General features: G+C 36.1%; 1 protein-coding gene across 6 annotated transcripts in view; it reads right to left on the bottom strand.

Moving 5' to 3' along the window:
- Nucleotides 1-21,437, bottom strand: part of NAA35 (N-alpha-acetyltransferase 35, NatC auxiliary subunit) — an 80,390-nt gene that overhangs the window by 7,906 nt on the left and 51,047 nt on the right. For 4 of the 6 annotated variants that reach the window (XM_024251718.3, NM_001131965.2, XM_024251720.3 and 1 more), the window contains 6 exon segments: nucleotides 17,617-17,795; nucleotides 10,528-10,587; nucleotides 6,689-6,795; nucleotides 4,248-4,314; nucleotides 1,277-1,375; nucleotides 518-696 (listed from right to left, as the gene is read on the bottom strand). In XM_024251718.3, coding sequence (XP_024107486.1) covers nucleotides 518-696; nucleotides 1,277-1,375; nucleotides 4,248-4,314; nucleotides 6,689-6,795; nucleotides 10,528-10,587; nucleotides 17,617-17,795 — 691 coding nt within the window. 6 annotated transcript variants of the gene reach the window in all.

Raw genomic sequence — 21,437 nt, 5'->3', positions numbered from 1 at the left:
ACTAGGTTTATTTTGACTGCAAGTGAAAGGGAAGAACTAGTCTGCCGAAGATCATCTTTTATCAACTCCAAAGCTCCTGAAGTGAATCCTCAGTACCACGGTTTGAAACAGTTATGCTCCCAGTAATCATCTTGGTCATGATTTCTTCCAAGCAGACAGACCTGATTCCAATTTGATGTTTAACTGTCAAGTACATCCACAGCTAGTGCCACCAAATTCAGGGCAAAATGTGTTAATTTTTCTCCATAGGAGCAAATAAATGATCTTCAATTAATCCATTTACTTTGGAGCCATTTTTTGTTAATTTTTACATAAATATTTGGAAAAATACACTCATGCAATATTATAGCACTTAAAGATATTCAAGATGATCTAGCTCTAATTTTCAAATTTTTCCAACTGTCCCACAACTAAAGATAAAATATACTAAATAAAAAAGTACCCTGAAATTAACTCTGAATTCTCAGATCTTATCCATTGCACCCACCACCAATTTTAACTCAAACTGTGCTCTTACCAATATATGTAATAGTACTCGTGCATACTGTAGAGTTCCAATTCAAAGCCACTTAGAAGGTACTGTATCATTATGCGAAGGTTATGGTAAAGGACCCAGGTACCTAAACAGGCCAAATGTTGCCTCTGGGGTTCCTGTTTCAACAGCATGGTGTGAAGCGCTGCATCAACCTTCTCTGCCTATTAAAATAAAATGTCATAAACTGTGTTCGTTTTGCTTTCTTAAGGTAATGAGAGAACTTTTAAAAAACTACAGCTAAAAAGAATATGAGCAGAAAATTTAAATTTGACCATCCAAAGAAACATTTTTAAATGCATTTTTAGTTAGGTTTACATTTGAAGTTCTCATTTCACAATGGTTAACATTTACCTAAACATGCCTTAAACCAAAAAGACATCAATTTTAAAGGACAAAAATACAAATACACTTCTGGTCTTACCAATATTGCTGCTGCACACAAATTAACTTTAAAATTAATGTATTAATATTTTTTATAATGTAAGCTTGTTGTAAAACTATCATTTTATACATATTTCATAATTTATTCCTATTATCAAAGAAATATTTGAGATGTCTATCAGTTTGGATTATTGTTGTTTCATTTTGTAAACGTTGGTGTAAGAAACTGTTATATTTTAAGTGAAAAGTGGATCATGTTGAAAAATTAGTCAAAATATTGTTCTGAAGAATTGTTTTTAAAAATCTGGACAAAGTGTGTGAATCATTTAATTTTAGAAGAGAGGGGAACCTGGCTCTTACCTCATCCTGCAAGGTAGCAAATTCCTCAAGAATATGACCAAGCTTATCTCTCTGTCGAGCCCTGTTATGTCCATGGATCTGAATAAGACTACAGAATGGCTGCAATACACATATAATTTGTCAACCGTAAATATGAAATTTCCTAGTACCAAAGAAACTTAACATTCCAAGTTCACAATCTGGTTTAAGGGAAAAAAATGCTGTGTATATAAGAATTATGTCTATGTATACTTTTAATTTTACATAGGTGTTTGTTTTAAGGAACTCAACACCAGAATTTATCAATAACTGGAAAAAACAGCTTCATGTGAAACTTGCTTTCATATGATAAAAATAGATTCCTTCGGTCTTTAGATATCTTCTTGCAATTTCACGAGGACAATTTCTTTCCTGCTTGAGTCAAAAGCCAATGTTCAAGGCTGACATTCCTGTGCTGCTATAAATATATCAGAATGCCTAATAATTATTAGCTTAAGAAGAGCTAATAGCCATAAACCTTGACTATGGTTCTTTATTCCTGCTTTCTCCATAAGGTGTTCTCATCTAAAATACTATGTAACATTCCACTAACCAGGCAAGAGACATGGATTTGTAAGTGTGAGTTAGAAGATTCTCAAAGTATAATACTGTTTTATATTTGCATACTTTGACAGATATTATCTCATTTGATCAATAACTACTCTGTAAGAGGTCAGAGAAGATATAAGCATTTTACTCTTTAAAGAGTAGAAAGTTGGGTCGGGCACAGTGGCTCACCCCTATAATCCCAGCACTTTGGGAGGCCAAGGCAGGTGGATCATGAGGTCAACAGTTGTGACTGTTGGTGAAAGCCCGTCTCTAATAAAAATACAAAAATTAGCTGGGCGTGGTGGCAGGTGCCTGTAATCTCAGCAACATGGGAGGCTGAGGCAGAGAACTTCTTGAACCCGGGAGGCAGAGGTTGCAGTAAGCTGAGATCGGACCACTGCACTCCAGCCTGGGCAACAGAGTGAGACTTCATCTCAAAAACACACACAAAAAAAGGAAAGTTTAAAAAAAAGTGATATGCCTGATAAAATATTAATGATAAAAATGAAATGAAATCTGGTCTTCTATTGTTTTTTCTTTCCCCGTACCATGCTGCCTTTCTCTTATATATTATATTATATAATATAGAGATCTATATATTATATAATATAGAGATCTATATTCTATAATATAGAATATAGAGATCTATATTCTATATTATATAGAGATCTATATTCTATATTCTATATTATATAATATAGAGATCTATATTCTATATTATATAATATAGAGATCTATATTCTATATTATATAATATAGAGATCTATATTATATATTATATAATATAGAGATCTATATTATATATTATATAATATAGAGATCTATATTATATATTATATAATATAGAGATCTATATTATATATTATATAATATATATATTTAGTAACTGGAAGTAGACCCAAAAAAGCTGCCTGTTGGAGTTCTCTAAAAGAAATACATCTAATTAAATAAAAATGAAGCCGGGTACGGTGGCTTATGCCTGTAAATTCTAGCACTTTGGGAGGCCAAGGCGGGTGGATCACTTGAGCTCAGGAGTTTGAGACCAGCCTGGCCAACAGGGTGAACCTGTCTCCACAAAAAATACAAAAAAAATTAGCCAGGTGTGGTGCCATGAGACTGTAGTCTCCGCTACTCCGAATGCTGAGGTGGGAGGATTGCTTGAGCCCAGGGGGTAGAGGTTGCAGTGAGCCAAGATCACTACACTCCAGCCTGGGCAACAGAGGGAGACCCTGTCTTAAAAATAAATAAATAAATAAATAAATATTTTAAAAAATTAAATAAAAATGAATAATTCAACTCACTACAAGATTTGCATTTTTTCCTAATTACTTGAGATGAAAACAATTTGTGATCTCATTTAAATTAATAATTTTAATTTTTTTTTTTTTGAGACAGAGTTTTGCTCTTGTTGCCCAGGCTGGAGTGCAATGGCGTGATCTCTACTCACTGCAACCTCCGCCTTCCGGGTTCAAGCAATTCTCCTGCCCCAGCCTCCTGAGTAGCTGGGATTATAGGCATGAGCCACTATGCCCAGCTAATTCTGTATTTTCAGTAGAGACAGGGTTTTTCCACGTTGGTCATGCTGGTCTCCAACTCCCAACCTCAGGTGATCCACCTGCCTCAGCCTCCCAAACTGCTGGGATTACAGGCGTGAGCCACCATGCCCAGCCAATAATTTTAATTTTATTGTAACTCAGTTCATTAATATAATACAAAGATAAGTGTACGAGGATGTTAAAAATATTCTAAGGTTAAAAAAAAAAAGTAAAAAAGTTTTTATGTCCATTCACAAAAAATTTTGAGGAAGCAACTGCTGTTTTCCCAGTTGAGAGTCATAACATTCCCTATCTATGGTCCCTGCAGGCTGCAGTGGGAAGTCATCCAAGGCTGCCTCTGTAGCTAATAACCTATCAGAAGACCTTAGGATATAAAACCATCCACTCAAGTGTTAGGAGGAGACAGTTTTTATTTATTTGCTGAAAGTAAATAAGAAATATTAGATGAAAAAAAGCACAAAGACACTGAAGGAATTACAGTCCAGCAATTTATTATTATTATTATTATTATTATTATTATTGAGACAAAGTCTCACTCTGTCACCCAGGCTGCAGCGCAGTGGCACGATCTTGGCTCACTGAAACCTCCTGGGTTCAAGCGATTTTCCCACATCAGGCTCCTGAGTAGCTGGGACTACAGGCGTGCACCACCACACGCTAATTTTTGTATTTTTAGTAGAGACAGGGTTTCACTATGTTGGCCAGGCCGGTCTCAAACTCCTGACCTCAGGTGATCCACCTGCCTCAGCCTCCCAAAGTGCTGAGATTACAGGCATGAGCCACCGTGCCCGGCCACAGCCCATGATTTTTAAAGTACCCATTACGACAATCCAAATTGTAGCTCTTACCCGAACACAGTGAGTAACAAAGGAGTCGATACAGTCCTTAGCCTGGTGATTATTATATAGGTAGCACCTGCAAGATAACAGTCACATCATTAAAATCTATTCGGCCCAAACAAAAGCAGCAGCAATTACTGCAGATGCTACCAAATGACAGAGAAGGTGAATAAAAGAGAAAATGGAACCAATTCCTAAGTTAAAGAATGCCAGTATTAGATTAAGAAATATTTTACAATTATTATGTAATTCACACAATAAATTTGTGATATTTCCAATTCCTATAGGTCTATATTTGAACAATCAGAGTTGGATCCAGTAAGATCAAATTAGCAAGGAGAAAAGGAAAAGTCCAAAGCTCTACTTTTTCATGACCCTACTTCAGTGGCACATATTTTCCTACAACTGATTTCCTCATGGACTGTGCTCCTAATAGTAATTACAAAGAAAATACTATACAGGATCCTAATTTTTTCTGTATCCCCACTCCTCACCACTGGTTATGAATCACCTATACCTCCCTTTGGCACCTCATCTCTTCTCACAAAGTGGTTTTCTTTACGGTGTTCCTTATCTCTGATTAACAGAGCCAAGGTCACACAATGGAAAAGACAGTGCACCCAGCACCCAGGAGAAAGAAAAAGGTGAACACCTGGAACAGGCAGTTGGTGAAATGGGAAGTGCTGAAGGTTCATTACATCTTTAACCCTAAAGCAAGAAAATTACTTGAGATTAAAATAAAGCACTTTAAAAAGGCTCTCTCAATCTAAAAATGATTATTTTCAAATTAAAAAATTCAGTAGAAGAAATATGTTCATTAGTAGCCTTGAAAATCAAGAGGAAGAACTTTCTCACAACACAGCAAAAATAACAAGGAGATGAATGTCATGAGGCATAGGTAAGAGAGCTCTAGAAGGCCTAGTATGCTAGGAGCTCTAAAAAGGGAAAAATCAAAACAGATGAAGGTGAAGCAATAAATAAGTAATAACAGGGACAAATGATCTGACTGAAAACTTGAGTCTTTAATGACCGACTTCCAGATAGCAGTAGCTGAAAATCACACATGAATATTCTGGTAAAACTTCTCAACTCCTAAAATAAAGAGAAACTCATCAACGCTTCAGAAGAAGTTTCAAATCACTTACAAAGGAAAAGAGGATTCTCATCTATAACACTGAAAGTTTTAAAACAGTGGAACAACTAGACTACCACACAATAAACTTTTCCATATATACAATTATCATTATTTGTGGTAGTTATGTTCCATAAAGTTTCTGAAGATACTAAATTAGACTATTAAATCATTGCTAACATGGGAAATAAAGGGTTAGATTCCTATGAGTCTCTGGTCACAACATTTCCATGCACTGATCAATGAATAACCTTGTTTTATGTGTATTTCTGTTTAAGACACCTTATTTAATGGATTAATACACTATTGATTTATTTAACATCAAACTCATGACCCAATAGCATATACCAAATGTGAACAGGCTGAATTCTGCTTTCAAAAGATTTGCGCTAACAAAAATTACACCACCATGTAAAAGAAACATATTAGGCTGGTGCAGTGGCTCAAGCCTATAATCCCAGCACTTTGGGAGGCCAAGGTGGGCGGATCACTTGAGGACAGGGTTTGAGACCAGCCTGGCCAACATAGTGAAAGCCCATCTCTACTAAAAATACAAAAATTAGCTGGGCATGCTGACATGCACCCGTGATCTCAGCTACTCAGGAGGCTGATGCAGGAGAATCTCTTGAACCTGGGAGGCGGAGGTTGCAGTAAGCTGAGATGCCACTGCACTCCAGCCTGAGCAACATTATGTACACGCAAATATTTCAAAATCCAAAAACATCAGAAATCTAAAACACCTCTGGTCCAGAGCATTTTGGATAAAAGATACTCAACATTTATTATGAAATATTTGGTAGCCATTACATATAATTAATTAGATCTACCATGAAGTAATTTGTGATAGAAAGCCATCATGTATCTTTCAGTGGAAAAAGATACACTTAACAAAGTGTATCTTTTTTTTAACAAAGTGTAAGTGCTTTGTTAAGAAATGCCGACTCCTTTCTTCCCTTCCCTGTTGGAAAAGCCTGACATTTCTCAGAATGCCAACTTTCAAATGATGATTCTTTCTGCATGCAATCCTTTCAGCCTCTGATGGCAGCATGTTTTCAGGGCAGTGCCTCTACTAGGGCAAAGTTTAAGGACTTACAGTGGAGACAAAAAACTTAGAGGAGTTATCAGAAATTTTGTCAACCTCATAAAAACCTTAGTTTTAATCTAAATGTGGCAGAGATCAATTAATTTTAACACGATTAAGTTACTTTTACATGGAGATTTGGTCCCAATTTTGATGCTCTGGCTATAAAGAAGGAGTACAGAGAAGTTGGGCTTTTAAAGGAGCACATACAACTCTAAAATGTCTTACAATACTTACTTGGGGGAAAGCACCGGAGGACTGACAAAAGACCGAAGTGCATCTTTCACCATGTCTTGCATGAGATGAGTTCCAAAGACCTTTTTGTTATCCACCAGGAAAGTGGTCTTAAAACAAATGTTATATATTAGTTACAGTGTCACGCACAGAGTTGTCATTACTATAACATGAGTGTACTTATAAATGCCACAGACTATGCAAGTGATTAAAATATAAAAAGTTTGTGAAAATTTTTTATAAATTGCTGTCTCCACAATGAGTGTTACTTATTAATCCTTACTGAAGGTGAATTCTGATGTAGGATAAAAAATGTACAGAAATAAAAACCTCCCAAGTCAAGAGTAGTAATATTAAAATAGTCAAAATAAACTGACTAATCTGATTATGTCAAATGAGCTAATGTATTAAAAAATGCTTCATAAACTATGAAATAGTAAATGGCTATACACGTTATTTGATAATCCTATGTTTACCTCTAATGAATGTTTTATAACATATTTTTTCATGTTCATTTCTGAACATGAAAAAATTTAAAACAACTTGCATTTAATAATTTGTTTTAATTTCCTTTCCTTCCCTTAACAATCCACTGTATTTTAATATTTAATATACCATACCTTGATTTCCTAATACTGTTTTTAAATTTTAAAATTTACATATGGTAAAATTTACATGTTTGTTGTACAGTTATAAGTCTAACAAAAGCATAGTTTTTCAAATCAGTCTCACAATCAAGATACAGAACAAACTGTATCATCTGTATCACCCTAAAAACATTCCCTCATGTGATCCCTTTGTGGTCAAACGCTCCTCCCGCCCCAAACCCCTGGCAACCACTGATCTGCTCTCCAACTCTATCAGTTTTGCCATTTCCAGAATGTCATTAAAATGAAATCATATAGCCTTTTGACTCCAGCTTCTTTTACCCAGCATAATGCAGTTGAGATTCATTGGCATTGTTAAGTGTATCATGCTTCATTTTCTTTTTATTTCTGAGTAGTATTCCACTGTGCATGTACCACAGTATGTTTATCCACTGACCAGCTCAAGAACATTTGGGTTGTCTGTTTTTGATGATCATGAACAAACAGCTCTACACATTTGCAGAGGTTTCAAGAAGAATGTCAAATTTCACTTCTCTTAGGCAATCAACTAGGAGTGTGAGCTGCATGTTTAATTTATAAGAACATGCCAAGCTATTTTCCAAAGCAGGTGAACCACATTACATTCCTATCACCAAATACATCCTCGCCAGCACTTGCTATTATCAGATTTTTTTTTTTTTTGAGACGGGGTCTCGCTCTGTTGCCCAGGCTGGAGTGCAGTGGTGTGATCTTGGCTTACTGCAACCTCCGCCTCCTAGGTTCAAGCAATTCTCTGCCTCAGCCTCCCGAGTAGCTGGGATTACAGGTGCCTGCCACCATGCCGGGCTAATTTTTCTATTTTTAGTACAGATAGGGTTTCACTATCTTGGCCAGGCTGATCTTGAACTTCTGACCTCGTGATCCACCCACCTCTGCCTCCCAAAGTGCTGGGATTACAGGCATGAGCCACTGCGCCCGGCCAGATTTTTTTTTTAAAGATATTCTGAAAGGTGAATAGTATTTCTGTGGTTTAATTTGCATTTCCCTGATATTTACCATGTTGAATTTGAATATTTAATATACTGAATATTGTTGAATATTAATCATATCAGATTTGCGCCTAAGTATTTCATTTTTTTGTTCTTGTAAATAGTTTGGTTTTTAAAATTTTGATCTGCCATTGTTCATTTCAAGTACATAGAATTACAACTGCTTTCTGTATAATGACTTCATATCCTATAATCTCATTAAATTCACTAATCAGTTCTAGGAACCTCCTTGTAAATTCCACGGGCATTCTACCTGGAAAATCATGTTGTCTCTAAATAGACAATATTTTTTCTTCCTTTCCAAATCTGTGTGCCATTTATTTCTTTTTCTTGCTTTATTGCACTGGCTAAGATTTCCAATGTTCAGTAAGAGCGAAGTGGGCATCTTTGCCTTCTTCTCATTCTTGGAGGAAACCATTTAGTCTTTCATCATTAAGTATGATGTTAGCTGTAGGGTATTTTTGTATATGTCCTTTATCAGGTTTAGGAAGCTCTCTTCTGTATCTAGTTTTGCTAAGAGTTTCAAATCATGAATCGATGTTGAATTTTGTCAAATGCTTTTTGTGAATCTACTAAGACTTTAGATAATATGGTATATTATGCTGACCAATTTTCAACTGGTGAACCAGGCTTGATTCTTAGGATAAATCTTATTTGGTCATGGTGTATTACCTCTTTTTATATATTGTTGAATTTGATTTATTAATAATTTATTGAAGATTTTTACATCTGTGTTCATGGAATAAGATTTTTACATCTGTGTTCAACGAATAAGATTTTTAATCTGTGTTCATGAGGAAACTATGGTCTATAGTTTTCCATGTTTGTAAAGTTGGCTTGGTTTTGATAGAGTAAATTCTGGCTCATATGAGTGTTCTTGCCTCTTTTATTTTCTGGAAGACACTGCATAGAGCTAGCCTGGAGTTTGCATTGTTAGGTTTTTAACTATAAGTTCGATTTATTTAATAGATAAGAGATTATTCAAATTATCTGTTTCTTCTTGAGTTTTGGTAGTCTGTATCTACATTTAAAGGAATAGGTCCATTTTATCTGCTTTTGCATTTATGGACAGAGTTGTATATCCCATTACTATTCTTTTAATGTTTACAGAGTCTGAAATGATATGCCTTCTTTCATTCTTGATATTAGTCATTTTTATCTTTCTCTTATTATGACTCATTAGAGGTTCATCGATTTCATGAATATTTTCAAAGAATGAGCTTTGCGTTGCATTGATTTTCTCCATTGTTTTTCTGTTCTATATTTTACTAATTTCTGCTCATTATTTCCTTCCTTCTGTTTATTTTAATATGCTCTTCTTTTTCTGGTTTCATACAGTGGTGGCTTAAATTACTAACCATAGACTTTTTTTTTTTTGACAGGGTCTCACTCTGTTGCCCAAGCCGGAATGCAGTGGTGGGATCACAGCTCACTGCGGCCTGGACTTCCCAGGTTCAAGCGATCCTCCAACCTGTAATCCTAGCACTTTGGGAGGCTGAGACGGGTGGATCACCTGAGGTCGGGCGTTTGAGACCAGCCTGGCCAACATGGTGAAACCCCGTCTCTACCAAAAATACAAAAATTAGCTAGGCATGGTGATGTGCGCCTGTAATCCCAGCTACTTGATAGGCTGAGGCACAGGAATCACTTGAACCCGGGAGGCGGAGATTGCAGTGAGCCAAGAGCATGCCACTGCACTCCAGCCTGGGCAACAGAGTGAGACTATCTCAAAACAAAAACAAAACAAAAAAACATTCAATGCTACAAATTCCCCTCTAAGCACTGCTTTATTTGTATCTCACAGATTTGGGTATATTTTAATTTTCATTCAGTTCAAAATATTTTTGAACTCCCCTCAAGACCTCTGTCTTTGACCCATGTGCTACTTACAAGTTGTTTAATTTCAAAATATTTGGAGATTTTCCTGGATATCATTCCCTTGTTGGTTACTAGTTTAATTCTAAAATAAGAAAGATACTTTGTAGGATTTTGATTGTTTTTAAATTACTGAGGTTTGTTTTATGACCTAGGATATGACCTTGATGGATGTCTAATGCTTAAAGTTAATACTTCAATTAAAAAAAAATACACAACACTAACTGGAAAATCCTTTAAAAGCATCTACCTTTTGTTTAATCAATCAATAAAACAATGTCAATACACATACAATGTTTAAATAAGTATTCTGATACTAAGTGGAACTTACTTGTAACAGAGATCTTGAAAGAACACATGGTGACTGTTCACTAAATTCACAGAAAAAATCCTAATAGATATATAAAGAAAAAGCAATGTCATTAATAGATTAAATAAAAGCTAAAAATACTTCATCATAGAGTGCAATTTTTACTAGACCTTCTGGAAATGACATAGTACCAGCATTAAAATATGACAAATAAAGGTCATTTCTATAGAAATTATTTAATTGTATAAAAGGGACAATGGATAATTCTAGACTCTAAAAACCTTCCTTAAAAAAACTGACCAATCATAGAATTGTGTGGATACCAATATTAAATTTGTATACCATAAAAATAATACCAATAATAATTTACTAAGTCATGGCAGAACTTTAGTTCCTATTTCACAGAAATAAATTCCAAGTAACCAAGTCAACTGGATGCACATTACTGATTGTTGCTGACTATAGGGAAAGACCAAAAGATACAGGTTTTTGAGCAAGAGTCTACCAAGTGATCAATAAGCCTAAGTGTCACCAAAGCTTCAACACCAAAAGTACCTCACTAACATACCCCACTTTGAAATCAGAGACAAGAAGTCAGCTTCAAATAAAGACCTACAGAAAGCCTTGGCCCAGTGAAAACATACAGAAAAGAAGTCTATTGACTGTACTCAATCTACACGGCAGTTAAAGGAACATCCACACACAGAGATGAGAAAGAACCAATATAAGAACTGTGGTAACTCAAATGGCCAGAGTGTCATATGTCCTCCAAATGACTGCACCAGTTCTCCAACATGAGTTCTTAACCAGGCTGAACTGGCTGGAATGACAGAAATAGAATTCAGAATATAGACAGGACCAAAGATCATACAGATTCAGGAGGACAGCAAAACCCAATCCAAGAAAAATAAGAATAATAAAGTGATACAGGAGCTGAAGGATAAAATAGCTGGCATAAAAAAGAACCTAAAAGGTCTGACAGAGCTGAATAATACAAGAATTTCACTATGCAATCACAAGTATTAACAGCAAAATAAACTGAGGCGAGGACGGAATCTCAGAACTTGAAGACTGGTTCTCTGAAATAAGACAGACAAAAATAAAGAAAAAAGAAGAAAAAGGAATGAAAAAAACCTGAGAAGTATGGGATTAGGGAAACAAGCCAACTTTGAATCACTGGCATCCCTGAAAGGCAGGGGGAGAAAGCAAACATCTTGGAAAATAGATTTCTGGGTATTGTTCGTGAAAACTTCCCCAACTTTGCTAGAGAAGCCAACATTCAAATTCAGGAAACACAGAGAAGTCCTGCAAGATTCTACACAAGCAGATCATCCCCAAAACATATAATCCTCAGGTTTTCCAAAGCCGAAATGAAACAAATGTTAAAGGCAGCTACCAAGAAAGGGCAAGTAACCTAAAAAGGGATCCCCATCAGGCTAAAAGGAGACCTCTCAGCTGAAACCCTACAAGAAGAGATTGGGGGCCTATATTCAACATTCTTTTAAAAATCTTCAACCAAGAATTTCATATCCCACCAAACTAAGATTCCTAAGTGAAGGAGAAATAAGATCCTTTTCAGATAAGCAAATGTTGAGGGACTTCATTACCACCAGTCCTACCTTACAAGAGGATCTTGAAAGGAGCACTAAATATAGAAAGGAAAGACTACTACCAGCTAATACAAAAACACACTTAAACACACAGACTAGTGTCACTATAAAGCAACCACAAAAACAAGCCAACATAATAACCAGCTAACACCATAATGACAGGATCAAATCCACACATATCATACTAACCTGAATGTAAACGGGCTAAATGGCCCACCTGAAAAACACAGAGTGACAAGCTGGATAAAAAAGCAAGGCGTACTGATGTGCTGTCTTGAAGAGACTCATCTCACACATAATGACACTCATAGGCTCAAAATAAAGGGATGGAGGAAAATCTTCCAAGCAAATGGAAAACAGAAAAAAGCAGGGGTTGCAATCCTAATTTCAAACAAACAGATTTCACACCAACAAAGATCAAAAAAGACAAGGAAGGGTATTACATAAGGGTAAAGGGTTCAATTCAACAAGAAAACCTAACTATCCTAAATATATATGCACCCAGATTCCTAAAGCAAGTTCTTAGAGACCTATAAAGAGACACAGACTCCCACATAACAACAGTGGGAAACTTCAACACTCCAATGACAGTATTAGATGGATCATTGAGACAAAAAATTAACAAAGATATTCAGGACCTAAACTCAGCACTGGACCAAATGGATTTGACAGACCTTTACAGAAGTCTCCACCCAAAAACAACAGAATATACATCCTTCTCATCACCACATGGCACATACTCTAATATCGGCCACATAATTGGACATAAAATACTCAACAAATGTATAAGAACTGAAGTCATACCAAACATACTCTTGGACCACAGCATAATAAAAATAAAAGTCAACACAATGAAAATTGCTCAAAACCATGCAATTACATGTGAATTAAACAAGATGCTCCTGAATGCCTTTTGGGTAAATAATGAAATTAAGGCAGAAATCAAGAAGTTCTTTGAAAATAATGAGAACAAAGATACAACATACCAAAATCTCTAGGACACAGCTAAGGCAGTGTTAAGAACAAAATTCATAGCATGTAATGTCCACATCAAAAAGTTAGATCTCAAACAACCTAACTTCACAACTGAAAGAATAGAGAAACCAAGAACAAAAAAATCCCCAAGCTAGCAGAAGGCAAGGACTAACAAAAATCAGAGTTGAACCGAGGGAAATCAAGACATGAAAACCCATTCAAAAGATCAACAAATCTTGCAATTAGTTTTTTGGAAAAAAAATAAAATAGGCCACCAGTTAGACTAAGAAGAAATGGGAGAAGACCCAAATAAACACAGTTAAATCATGAAGGGAATGTTACTACTGACCCCAAAGAAATAATAACAACCATCAGAAACTACTATGAATATCTCTACACATACAAACTAGAAAACCTAGAAGAGATGGATAAATTCCTGGACACATACATCCTCCCAAGACTGAACCAGGAAGAAATTGATTCCCTGAACAGACCAATAATGAGCTCCAAAACTGAATCAGTAATAAATAACCTACCAACCAAAAAAAAAGGCCAGGACCTGATGGATTCACAGGTGAATTCTACCAGATGTACAAAGAAGAGCTGGTACCATTCCTACAGAAACTATTGCAAAAAACTGAGGAGGGACTTCTCCCCAACTCCTTCTATGAGGCTAGCATCATCTTGATACCAAAACCTGGTAGAGACTCAACAAAAAAAGAAGACTTCAGGCCAATATCTTTGATGAACATCGATGCAAAAATCCTGAACAAAGTAATTGCAAATCGAACCCAGCAGCACATCAAAAAGCTAATTCACCATGATCAAGTAGGCTGCATCCCTGGGATGCAAGGTTGGTTCAACATACAAAAAAATCAATAAATGTGATTCATCACATAAACAGAACTAAAGACAAAAATCGTATGATTATCTCAATAGATGCAGAAAAGCCTTTTGATAAAATTTAACATCCCCTCATGTTACACTCTCAATAAACTAGGTATTATTGAAGGACCACACCTCAAAACAGTAAGAGTCCGAGGCAGGCCAAGTGTTTATTTATGTAACAAACCTTCACATGTACCCCCAAATGTAAAATTTTTTTTAAAGAAATTTATCTAAAAATGAAAAGATATGGGTTTATATGTAGATATAAAACCAGATGACAAAATACACCAAAATGCTAACATCTACAGAGTGTGGGACAGCAGCTATTTATCATCTTCACAGTTCTCTGCATCTTCCAAATTTTATAGTTAAATAATAATGTATGTATTTTAATATTTGGACTTGGATTTGTTAAGGAGAACTATTTGGGCTTGGGATAGCAGCTCTTCAGAAACCAAAATCAGAATAAATGCCTATTCGGGCATCTATCTGATCAAGCTCTTTATTAAGAAATCCTGCAGCTTGCTGAGAAAAGTCTAAAGGATCACTGACAATGCCTCAGCTACCTACCCTTGGTTAGAACCAATGTGGGTCCCCCTAAGGTACCTGGAATGGGCCATGGTTTCCTCAGAGGGTTCAGTGAAATTGATCGACAATAATGGCAGACAACTTAGCCTTCAATATCAGGAGCCTGTCACAACCCAAGTCAGCCCTGTTGCTTACTAAAAAAATTATTTTAAAGTCCATTTGCTTACCAATACAACTGGTAAAACAACTATACGTTAAAAGCATATTACCTTATGGTTGACATGGGTTTATAGGCTGATTTTACTTAAAGACCTTGCAATTAATCTAGTGAACACAAATGTATATCCATGTAACAATTAAGATCAAAAAAGTCAATGTGACAGAAGAGAGTAAGAAAATATCTGTTCTCATTCCAGATATGCTACTATAGTCATCTAATTTGGTTACTTTAGAACCTCTGAACCTTAGTTTAGCTGTAAAACTGTCTATAATCTTTTTCCTAGGAACTTTTAAAATTCTGATTCTTATGATAGAATAAGAGCAATCTAATAAGAAAGCAAATGCAACAGAAGGTATTAAAGGCATAATCAGTGAAAGTTTTACTAAGGAATGAAGACTTAAGCTGGGTTTTACTGACAAAGAATTAATAAAAGGAAAAATAAAGAACATAAACAAAAGCACAAATCTTTACTATCAACTATTTCCCAGAGACTGCTACTAAATGCTGGGAGTATAAACTATATACTGTGTGAGCTCAAGGAACACAGGTACAGTGGCAACCAGCAACCAAAGGGGAATATTTCACAGAGAAAATGACATGGGGCTGGCAATTCCACACCTCAGTGTGTAAGGTAACAACGCTCAAATGCCTAGCTATGCCACAGATGTTAGTGTACTTATGTTCTAAGAACAACAGTACTGTCTTGCAAATTTTCTACCTTTCCTACTAACCTTACATGTGCTACTATAATCATACCAATTAAAAAGCTTTTCTGCTGTCAGTGGGTACAGGAGAGAAAAACAAAAAACAAAAATAAGCTCCATCTCTGAATGTTCTTAAAATGAGCCTTGTTTTTCTATATTTTAACCCATAAAAAATATTAATCCAAAATATGATAGTTAAAAATGTACCTAGCAGCTTCATTTTTTAGGAATTTATCTTAAGGGAAAGGACGCATATAATAAAAAGAGTTACCTACAAATATGTTCATCTTAGTATTGTTTGTAACACTGAAAATGACCTAAATGTAATTTAATATGAATGAAATTTAAAAAACTGTAATATATGCTTAAAATGGAATACCACACAGCCATTAAAATAATGTAGAATGTGTCATGTATTTGTCGACATGAAAAGGAAGATGTTCATGATACAGAGACAAGCAATTTTAAAAAGCGGGTTACCAAACACCATGATCCCATTTTTACATGTAAAACTATATACACACTTAAGGCCGGGCACAGTGGCTCATGCCTGTAATCCCAGCATTTTGGGAGGCCAAGGCGGGTGGATCATGAGGTCAGGAGATCGAGACCATCCTGGCTAACATGATGAAACTCCGTTTCTACTAAAAATACAAAAAATTAGCTGGGCGTGGTGGCGGACGCCTGTAGTCCCAGCTACTTGGGAGGCTGAGGCAGGAGAATGGTGTGAACCTGGGAGGTGGAGCTTGCAGTGAGCCAAGATCACGCCACTGCACTCCAGCCTGGGCGACAGAGTGAGACTCCGTCTCAAAACAAACAAACAAACAAACAAAATATATATACACACACACATATAAATACATATGTATGTATGTATGTGAATACCAGCATATATATACACATTTATATGTTTTGAAGACAGAATCCAGAGTTCAATCCCCACTCTTAAAACTAAAGTGAGGCCAAGCACACTGGCCCATGCCTATAATCCTGGCACTTTGGGAGGCCAAGATAGAAGGATTGCTTGAGCCCAAGAGTTCGAGACCAGCCTGGCCAGCATGGTGAAATCTTGTCTCCACAATAAATAAAAATTTAAAAATTGAGCGGGTGCAGTGACTCACACCTGTAATCCCAGCACTTTGGGAGGCTGAAGCAGGCGGATCACTTGAGTTCAGGAGTTAGAGACCAGCCTGGGCAAAATGGTGAAACCCTGTCTCCACCAAAAATACAAAAAATTAGCCATGCATTGTGGCACACGCTTGCAGTCCCAGCTACTTGGGAGGCTGATGTGGAATGATAGCTTGAGTCTGGCAGGCAGAGGTTGCAGGGACCTGAGATCACACCACTGCACTCCAGCCTGGGCAACAGAGGGAAACCCCCTATCAAAAAAAAAAAAAAAAAAAAAAAAAAATTAGCCAAGTCTAGTGGCATGTCTCTCTCCCAGCTACTTGGGAGGCTGAAGTGGGAGGATCACTTGACCTCAGGAGTTCAAGGCTAGGCAGAGCACGGTAGCTCACACCTGCAATCCCAGCATTTTGGGAGGCAGAAGTGGGAGGACTGCTTGAACCCAGGAGTTCAACACCAGCCTGGGTAACATAGTGAGACCCCATCTCTACAAAAATAATGATTAAGCTAAAACATTGTTGGGCATGGTGGCACACGCCTGTGGTCCCAGCTTCTTGGGAGGCTGAGAAGGCAGAAGGATTGCTTGAGCCAAGAAGGTCGAGGCTGCAATGAGCTGAGATCATGCCACTGCACTCCAACGTAGGTGACAGATCAAGGCCCCCATCTCCACAAAAAAAAAAAAAAAAAAAAAAAGAGTTCAAGTTCACTTTGAGCCAAGATCACACCACTGTACTCCAGCCTAGACAAGAGAGTGAGATCCTGTCTCAAAACAAATCTTGGATGAATTATCTAATCCTTCAACATCAGCCTCTTAATCTCTAAAATAGTGTAAAAGCTTTTGAGGATTAAATAGAATATATGTATGTATAATATTTATGAACCACTTAATCTTCTAGCTATCACAGAAAATAGACAGAGTAGTATTTACCCTTGATCAGTGTCTATAAAGCGATCAACTATTCTGTTGTTAAACCAAAGTTACCACATAAATATGTACAATTATGTATCTTTTTTTTTTTTTAAATGGAAGTTACATTCTGGAACAGAGATTTGTACTTACCAGGATACAATGTAAATTTGTTAAATTCACAACCTCACAGACAGTTTTTATTCTATCTATTAATCTTGCAAAATAGTTCACCATTTCTTCCCTTTTAATTATTTTTGCATATCGAGGGAAGGTAGGTGGAAGTAGCCTCTGGTTCACAAGGGGTTCAAAACCCATCATAATTGGATGATCTAAAAAGAAAAAAATGAAAGTAAAATTTTTCAACATTTCTCTGAATTTTAAACTGCAAATGTTATTAAATATAAAAATGCCAGTTTAAAAAGCTTTTTCAAACAAATTCTAACCACAAAATCCTCTAAATTTTATAATTTAGAATATATCTATATATATACATTTTTAAAAAACTAAATAAGTAGATTTAATAACCTAAAACTGTACCTCCTACCTACATGGTGGTGATAGTGGTGATGAAGGAGAGTTTCTATGTCAAAATGAACTCAAAGAAAAAACTCCAAGGATAAAATAGGGTCAGTATATTCTTTCAAAACAGAGGAAATGGTACATTAACCATGAGATTGTGAAGAAAGGTAAAATGGGAACACAAATAATATAAGCTTCTCTTCCCCTCAATTACTAAACAGTAGAATCCATTCAAACTTAGCTATATAATAATCCTGAATAGCAGAGCGGAGCAGCACAGCCCTCAACCCTCAACGAGCCCGAAATGCATTTGGTACAGAGATGTAATTACAGAAATCCACAATATTTTAAGACAGTATTGTAAGACACCTAAGAGTGAGTTCCTCTTTCTTCTCTGTCCACTGGTGATCTCACTTTTCACACTAGTGCATAGCTCCAAACTAAGTCTTTCTCAACTTGAAATCTCAAATGAGGGAGTATATCGCTAAAATGATACATGAATAAGAATTTTTTATTCAAAGTTCTCCTGCTAGTCTACAAACTGGCCACAACCTAAGAAAAAATATGGTTTCAGATGCCAATGAAAGATAAAATTAAAACTGAATAGCTGTGGTTATTAAGAATTAAAAGCAAGACTGACAACCATATTATAATGCCCCTGAGATATACACCACAATTGTTCTTTAGGACCACGCAAATAAAGATGTTCTCAAGGTTCTTGGTCTTTTTCCTCTTCTCAGTATTTTCTCCCTAAGCAACTGGTTGATGTTACTTATTCTAATATAAATTGTGATTTAAATGATTCCAGACTAAAATCTTTAGCCCACAATCCTTCTTAGTTCCAAATCCCATCTCAAATAATTAAAAAATTAAAAATAAATAAAATGCTAAAAATCACTCAGTACAAGAGGGCCAAATAAGATTATCTTCCCTTCAACTAGCACTCTCTTAAAATAATAAAGTATAACTGATATTTTCAAAACATTATGATACATGGGTTTAAACTGTTGAGGTACTACAATTCCTGTTAGGTCACTGGTCTTCATTACTAATAACAGAAAAGTATTACCAACAGCACATGGTCATTACATAATAATTTTTTCTTTTTTGAAAACTGATGTATGATAGTTGTATGTATTTTTGTGGTATATGTGATATTTTGATACATGTACACAATGTGTAATAATCAAATCAGGGTAATTAGGATATCTGTCACTTCAAACGTTTCTCTCTTCTTTGTACTGGTAACATTCCAATTCTCTGCTAGCTATTCTGAAATATAAAACAAAATATTATCTATAGTCTCCCTTCTGTACTATCAAATAATAGAATATATTTCATCTATCTAAGTGTATTTTTGTACCCATTAACCAACTTCTCTTTACTTTTCCCTTCCCGCTGGATAAAAGATTTATGGTAACAAGTACTTTGGTTTTACTGAGCAAAGTAAGTTATTCTAAAAGTAAATTAGATGTCAAAATTAAAGATCTGGAAATGTATTAGTCAAGAGAGACACTATATTATTTATTCGACATATCTTTCAAGAGTTACATAGGCGATTTATAGTCAGGTTTATTAAAATAACTAGTTTTGGCTGCCCTTAAGTTGGAAGGAATTCTGGAAAACAAAATAAAAGCTGCTGAGCTTTGGTTATGCTATTCTGCACTTCTTGGCTATTTTATCTCCTTTTACAAAAAGTTGTAGAATTATACTAAGCCAGACACAAAAGGACAAGCATTGCATAATATCACTTGTATGAGGGACCTAGAACAGTGAAATTCAGAGAGAGAATAATGGCCGTGAGGGTTTGTGGGGAGGAGGGAACTGGGAGTTCATGTTTAAGGGGTAGAGTTCCAGTTTAGGAACATAAAAAAGTTCTGGAGACAGTGGTGACAGTTGCACAGCAATGTGGATGTAATTAATGCTAGTGAATTGTATACTTAAAATGGTTAAAATGGTAAGCTTTATGTTTTATTTAACCAAAATGTTACAAAATAGTATTAAACCACAACCGTTAAACTCAAGGCATGGCCTCAATAAATATTATACCCTAATCATTGATGGGAGTAACCTAGGATGTAATATCATACAAATCTACGTATCTAATACTTTTTAGCATATATTTTTAAACAGGTAAAACCCAGTCACTATTAAAAAAAAAAAAATTAGCCGGGTGTCCTGGCTCATGCCTGTAATCCCAGCTACTGGGGAGGCTGAGATGGGAGGATAGCTTGAGCACAGGAGGTTGAGGCTGTAGTGAGCCATGACTGCATCATTGCATTCCAGCCTGGGTGACAGAGTGAGACCCTATCTAGTAGATGCAAAGGGTTTTTTTTTTAAATCTCATTCTTACCACTGAGTTTAAGGGAAAAAAAGCCATCCACTTGTGATCCCCGGTTTATCTCTGGAGAAATAACCACGACTACAAGTTTCTTCCATGTGTGGGAGAAACTTCCCTTTTCTAATTTTATTGAGGCACAATTCACATACAATACAAACATTAAATGTACAGTTCAATGGTCTGAAAAATATGTACAACGATGTAACTACCACAATCAACAAAAAGAACATTTTTACCACCCCAAAAGGTTTTTTTGTGCAATTTCCTAGTCTATCACTCCAATGCTCAGTAACCAAGGAACTTCTTCCTGTCCCTATAGATTAGCCTTTCCTAGCCAGACATGGTGGCTCACGCCTGTAGTCGCAGCACTTTGGGAGGCCAAGGTGGGCAGATCTCTTGAGGGAGTTCAAGACCAGCCTGGCCAACAGGGTGAAACCCCATCTCTACTAAAAACACAAAAATTAGCCAGGTGTGGTGGTGTATGCCTGTAATCCCAGCTACCCAGGTGGGAGAATCGTTTGAACCTGGAAGGCAAAGGTTGCAGTAAGCTTAGATTGCGCCACTGCACCCTAGCCTGGGTGACAGAGTGAGACTCGGTCTCAAAAACAAGATTAGCCTTTCCTACTTTTAAACAAACAAAACAATCAGACAATTTGTACTCATTTATATCTGACTTCTTTGGCTCAACATAACGTTTCCAAGATTTATCCATTATGTTGCACGTATCAGTATTTCATTCCATTACGATATCTCATTGTGTAGATATATCATAACTTATCCATTCACATATCAAAAGCACCAACATATTATTGATCTATTTTGCTTTGAGGTAAACTTTTTTCTTTTGCAACAATCTCAAAAGTTCCAAGCCCAGTCAATAGTAAACCACCCTCAAGTATGTTTAGAGTGTTATTCCTACAAAGACATAGTCTTACATAACCACAATAAAGCCATCAGAATTAGAAAACTAACACTGAGCAACTACTATCATCTAATCCTCACACCTCATTCAAGTTTCACAAACTTCTTCATAACCATGTCAATTGCATTTAATTTCACTGCCTCTTATTCTACTTCAGTCTGACACAGTTCTTCAGTCTTTCCTTGACTT

Source organism: Pongo abelii, chromosome 13 (assembly GCF_028885655.2).
Source record: "Pongo abelii isolate AG06213 chromosome 13, NHGRI_mPonAbe1-v2.0_pri, whole genome shotgun sequence".
NCBI classification, from domain to species: domain Eukaryota; kingdom Metazoa; phylum Chordata; class Mammalia; order Primates; family Hominidae; genus Pongo; species Pongo abelii.
Note: the sequence above shows the minus strand (reverse complement) of the source record. Positions and strands in the feature narration are given on the sequence as shown.